The 5,810-nt window shown below is 41.6% G+C and overlaps 1 protein-coding gene across 1 annotated transcript in view; it reads right to left on the bottom strand.

The window, feature by feature from the left end:
* Positions 1-5,810, bottom strand: part of LOC109313944 — a 47,002-nt gene that overhangs the window by 33,133 nt on the left and 8,059 nt on the right. Inside the window, exons 2-3 of the mRNA XM_019540842.1 lie at positions 2,461-2,541; positions 98-963 (exon numbers count right to left, since the gene is read on the bottom strand). Coding sequence (XP_019396387.1) covers positions 98-963; positions 2,461-2,541 — 947 coding nt within the window. The remainder of the gene's footprint in view (positions 1-97; positions 964-2,460; positions 2,542-5,810) is intronic.

A 5,810-nucleotide genomic window follows, 5' to 3' on the forward strand; every position in this document is an offset into this window, starting at 1 on the left:
AAAAAAAAAAAAAGTATGGAAGTGGTGCTAGCAATGGATACAACAGCATTTTAGTCATCCAATAATGTTCATTTTGCTTCATTCAGTTTCACAATACCTGGTCATTTGTTACTGGAATAGAGACAAAATAATTTGGCATCTCCCGTGGCAGTTTGTTAGATGTGGGTGGTTTATCTTGCCCTCTGTCTTCCTCCTGCTGCTGTTCCTGCACTTGGTCCATCACCTTTGGTCCTATAGTCTCTCTCCCTTCCACTTCTTGGGCCAGCCTCGGGGGAACCACTGCTTTGGATCGTTCTTCCTCTTGGCTCTGGTCTTGTGCCTTCTTCTCTGGCCCTTCTCGACTTGGCACTTGAAATGACTCGGAAAGAACAGAAGTAACGACATCTTCCTCTTGCTTCACCTCATCTTGGTTCTCTTGCTGCTCCTGCTCTGCGGCCTGGGACTTTCCCTCACCTTGGCCCTCAGCCTGGGGTGATGCCACCCGTGGCCTTTCTTGGTCATGGCCTATCTGTGGCTGTACCTGGACAGTCACCTGGAAACCCACCCTACCTTGACCCTGCTGCTGTGGCTGCACCTGTACAGTCACTGCACCCTGGCCTTGTTGCCATTGTTGCAATTGCACAGTCACTTGTGGCACTTCCCATCGTTGGCTCAGCAGCTGCACCTGTGGCTGCACATTCACAGTCACCTGTGGGAACTCCAGTCCCTGTACTTGTACAGTCACCTGCGGGGCCATGCCTCCTTGCCCCTGCTGTTGTTGCTGTGGCTGCATGCAGACGGCTGCCTTTGAATCTGTGTCAGCTTGGTGTTGGTTCTGAGGTGTCTTGGGGTATTTGCTGCTGGGTGGTTTGTGCTCCTTCAGGAGCATTGGCCTATGGTGCCAGACCTTTCTTCCCCAGAGCTGGTTCCTCCTCCAAAAGCACTTCCTCCTCTTTTTACGTTTGAAATGGCTTTTTAACGGAACTGGAAAAAAAAGGCAAAAAACACTTCCATCAGTTATGTCATCCAGATATAGCTGCATATCTATGATTTAGTATGGACTCAATTCTACAGTTTTAAGTGTGGGGACTGTAGATATACCACTGCACTACAATTAATTTACTACATACAAAGATGCAAAGCACTCAGAAATGCCAGAAACAGCCCTGCAACTCTTTTGCATACGCATTACGATATACATCCTACATACTCAAATGCTGTTTCTTACACTGAAGTAGGCTTCCTATCCCCAACATCTAGCATGTCCTCCTTTACCCTGTACATCTCCCTCACACCCATTCTTCTTCCTTTTCACTCTTGAGCAATCCAATCAGGCATCTTTCCTCACTTCACACTACCAAAATAACAGGCAGGGCAATAAAAGCATAAAAAAAAAAAAAAAGACGACAATTGTTCTTGTGGGTAATTGCAGTATCTGACCCCTAGCAGCCCTGGAAGCCAAGAGGAGTAATTATAGGAAGAATTCCAGCTTAAAACACAACAACAAAAAAGAAAACCAAAAAAAAATTTGAGCATGCTCTGTCCTTAAGCAGCAGCAATGCAGATGGAGTCTTCCAAGGACTTCACTGCTCATCCTCAGTTAATAAATTACTTATTTTCTGTAAATTGCTATTTACTCATAACAGTCAAGTTTGGGTGGATTTCATGGGCGCAAAAAAATAAAAACAGAAAAAAAAACCACTCTGTGCACCACTCCCCATAAACCCTAGGGCAATGATCTTGCCAAAAAAAAAAATCAAAGCTATCCCTTCAGCTCATGGAGGCACTGTAGTTTTTCAATGGTATGGTTAAAATTATGGGGAATTGTATGAAAATTTCATTGTCCAAAGAAACTGAACTTTTCATCAGATTCTTACAATGTAATCCTTGGGATGAAACTTTACAATCTGAGTAAATTAGGAATAGCTGAAGCTGGGGTCTTAATGCAAGTGGTAAGCAGCCTGAACTATAAGTAATAGTGACAAGTCCTTATGTGCAATGTTATACTTGTCGTCAAACAGCTCAGGTTGCAGAATAAAAACTTAGTAAGTGTCCTGATTTGGCATGGAAAAAATCTTGTGCTCTTTTGGATGGAGGTGTTTTCATGAAGGGTTAACTCTTTTATTAAAAGCAAATTCAGTTGTCACAAGTGTTGCCTTATGTCTTTTATCTTAGAAGATGACGATGGGTAGAAGACTATAAGTTCATACAAGATAATACTTCCCAGAAGTTAGTTATATTTCAAATCTGATGTCCAGTAAAAACTGTGGTTCAAGTCAAATGCTTAAAAAAAAAAGTGATACTTCTATACAAAAGGAAACATCATAATTGTTAGCTAGCTAGAAGTCAGACATTACTTGTGACTGATAGGCTTTATCAAAAGATTGGATTTCAAGAAGAGTATTAAATCATTGCCATATTAAGTCACTGATTGCCGAGTAGATAGCCTGGGATGAAGTGCTGAAGAGGCATTATGCTTACTTTCAAATATCTCTCTGATGTCAGCCTTAAGAAAGGGGAGCTCTGCCATTGCAGCAATGTCCTCATTTCTCAAGTGAGAAACTGGAAGAAACCAAAACATGAAATCTCAATATTAATATTAGGTTACATGTATGTAACTTCTGTGATAGACTTATGTTTGTTCATAAGTTACCAGTGTACATGCAAAGTGAAGTGATGAAAAACCAGTGAGTATTAGTCTTCCTTCCTTCCTTCATCTCAATTTAGCTCTTAGCTGAAGCCACGCCAAACTACAAAGTTACACCTCAAAGGTATTATAGTAAGAGTCTTAGTAAGTAGATAGTGTTTCCCAACTGGAGAATATGAATCATATTATTAAATATTTTAGAAACATTGTAAGTAGTATTTGGAATACTTTATTTTTAAACAAATGTTATTAGGTAGGTAGTAAATTAAAACTAGTGTTTCTATTTTGTTGCCATTTAACTACAAGGCTCCCACATAATTTGCTCTATGCTTTAGCATACCCCTATAAGTCCTCTTTTTCTGAAAGACACTTAAACAGCTAAATTGTGCAACCAGGACTCTGCTCCGTTCCACACTCTGCAGCTCCAGAGACCCTGCCAAATGCTTGTGGGCAAAGTTCTGAAGTAAGTGTCTGGGCAGCCCTAGAGCTGGATACCTTCCAGCCCTTGGGCAATAGTTACCTACTTCTCACTTGATAGTAAAAACAAAAATCTATAAATGGTAATCCAAATTGATGCCAATACCTGCACCAACGTATAAAAGTCCTGGGGAAGAGTATTTTAAAGTCTTTGGCTGCATCCAGATGCGCATGGATATTTGGTTCCATACAGACAACTAGTGACAGCTCACTTTGTACTGCTGCTAGTTGTCCCTGGGGAATACCCATGCTAGGCACACTCTGTCATGTAGCAAGTTACCCCTGGGCTGGCCCCAGCCTTATCAGAGGTCCTGAGGGCCTCCCAGGGCTGCAGCCATGTCACTCCTACCATGGGGAACCTGGCCAGCAGCAAGAAGTGTGGCTCTGGCTTTGGGTGCCCCACACTGCTACCACATGTGCCACTGGATATCCAGGGGCCAAAAAGCCAACCCTCTGCAATGCTTCCTTACAGTGCAGAGAGCAGCTGAACATGTGGCACCACAGATGTCTGCCGTGCCACATACCTCATTGGTTAGCCCTGTTCAGAAAGAGTCAGAATGACATGCACCTTGGAAAATTTAAGGAGGAGTCTGACACACAGCTATTGTTCAACACCCATAATGCTTAAAAATTCAAAATGGCTGCCAGGAAGCCATTGTACACTAGTATTCTCTCCTTTGCTCTCCTCAGTAAAGCAGAAATCTTGAAAAACAAAAATAAATACTTTTAAATAGAGCTAAGCCAATTTAGACAAATGTCAAAAGACCAGGCCAGGTTTGCTGGGGAAAAACAGGTCATTTTCTACAGCAACACTGCCTCTAGTCCACTGAGAATTGTTTATAAAAATTGGTGGATTTCAAAAGCATTTTCCCTGCAAAACCCCAGGGTTCCAGTAGGTTATCATGGGTTCTGCAAAGAGACTAAGGATAATGACAGAACAGACCAGGAGGCTGAGCTGCCACTGCTCACAAGATAAGGGTAAAGGGTTCCACAGCTGAAGTGCTATAAAACGGTTTTGCAACTCTAAATTGGAAAACGACTGGTTTAAAATATGAAGGCTCAACCCCTGGCCTGCAGGCCAGAGCCAGCCACCAGAACCATGTCATCTAGTCCATGGGTCTGAAAGTTTGGCAGCAGGGAAGCAATGGCTGTTTCTCTACTGCTAAAGTTTCTGGACCTGCCAGAAACTGCAGTGGGTTAGTATGGCATGGCTATGCTATCCCATTGATTCACTGTGCAGGGCCTGATCCCAGTGCTCGAGGCCAAGTAGGAATACTGCAGGGCACTAGGGCCCAATCCTGGCATATAAGGACCAGCAGAGGCATGCAAGACCCAGTCCTGACCCACAGACAGGCTCTGCACCACTTCTGGCCTATGGGCCAGAAGGTTGAGCACCACTGGTTAAAAATCATGCAATCTTAGTTTATGATATTAAAGATTAATACGGTTATAAAGTGGTACTCATTAGACATTGTGGGGGATGTGGGGGGGGGGAAATGAATGCTTTCTGCTTTATCAAAGGGGACACCAAGTTTCTGGGTGAAGAAACTTTCTACAGGATTTTACAAGGTGTTACAGTAGGTGGGAAGCCTACTGTGCATACAAGCGTAATTGACTCGACTATGAGAGTGGCAATATCTTGACAACACTTCCCGTGACCAAGAGGGACGAGGTGGGGGTCAGAGATCCAACTGTAATGGTCTTTTAAAATTGCATGTTTTCAGTATGTTTAATAGCCTGCTATAAATCATCACAGTAGGTCACAAAAATGTTTTCCATTTGGTTTCCAATTAAAACTAAATTGAAAGCATGCCAGCAGATAAGAATGCAGAATGGATTCAGTGAGAGCATCTAGTTTTTACTACTCTGTTGCACCCTAGGAAGTATAAAAAATGGTCTGCAGTTGACAAGGGATGGTGTGGTAGAAAAAGAACTGAGGAAGTCAGGGTTAGAAAGAGAGACAGACTCATCTGCTGCTATAAATGATTTGCTATTACAATCCTTTCGTCCTTTGTCATTCCTTGACAATTTGTTGTAGGTTTATTTTCCTAGGGGAAAGCAAAGAGTGAAAAGGAATAAGAGCATCTGATGCACCTGACAGGTAGCCACAATAAGAATTCAGGTCAGGCCAGTTAGTGTAAAACTAAAGCTTCCAAAAGTTGAACGTGTTAGAGATTTAAGGTCTAAACCAAGCCATTTTGGAGTGAAGAGAATTTATCCAAAATCTTCTCTATATTTGTTAATTAAGAGAAACTGAAGGAGTGGTTCTCACCAATTCAGTACAGCAACAGCTAACATACAAAGTTTGTGACCTGTTCTATGACACAGAAGCTTTGAAGGAACAGGGTTTAAATAAAAAATATCCAGAAGCTAACAAAGATTCTACCAAATAATTATAGTTCATACTTGCACACACTGGATACAACCAGACCTCTGCAAAGGCAATACATACTTTATACAGACAGTTTTTCCCTCAGTGACTTATTAAAATTCAACATTGTCAGAACATACTGAATGAGTTGCTCCCAAAGTACAGCTGAAAGATTAAAAAAAGTTTGACTTATTTAATAAGCCATTATTAGCATATTCATACATAAAGCAGGGTTTAGCATTTTGCACATTCTACAAATATAAAATTAATGTTTGACAAAGCAGATCGTCATTTACTGGATTCAGACAAGATTTATTTTTTGGATTTTTTTTTTTT

The sequence above is a fragment of the Crocodylus porosus genome, unplaced genomic scaffold (genome assembly GCF_001723895.1).
Source record: "Crocodylus porosus isolate Cpor-Errol unplaced genomic scaffold, CroPor_comp1, whole genome shotgun sequence".
Lineage (NCBI taxonomy): Eukaryota > Metazoa > Chordata > Crocodylia > Crocodylidae > Crocodylus > Crocodylus porosus.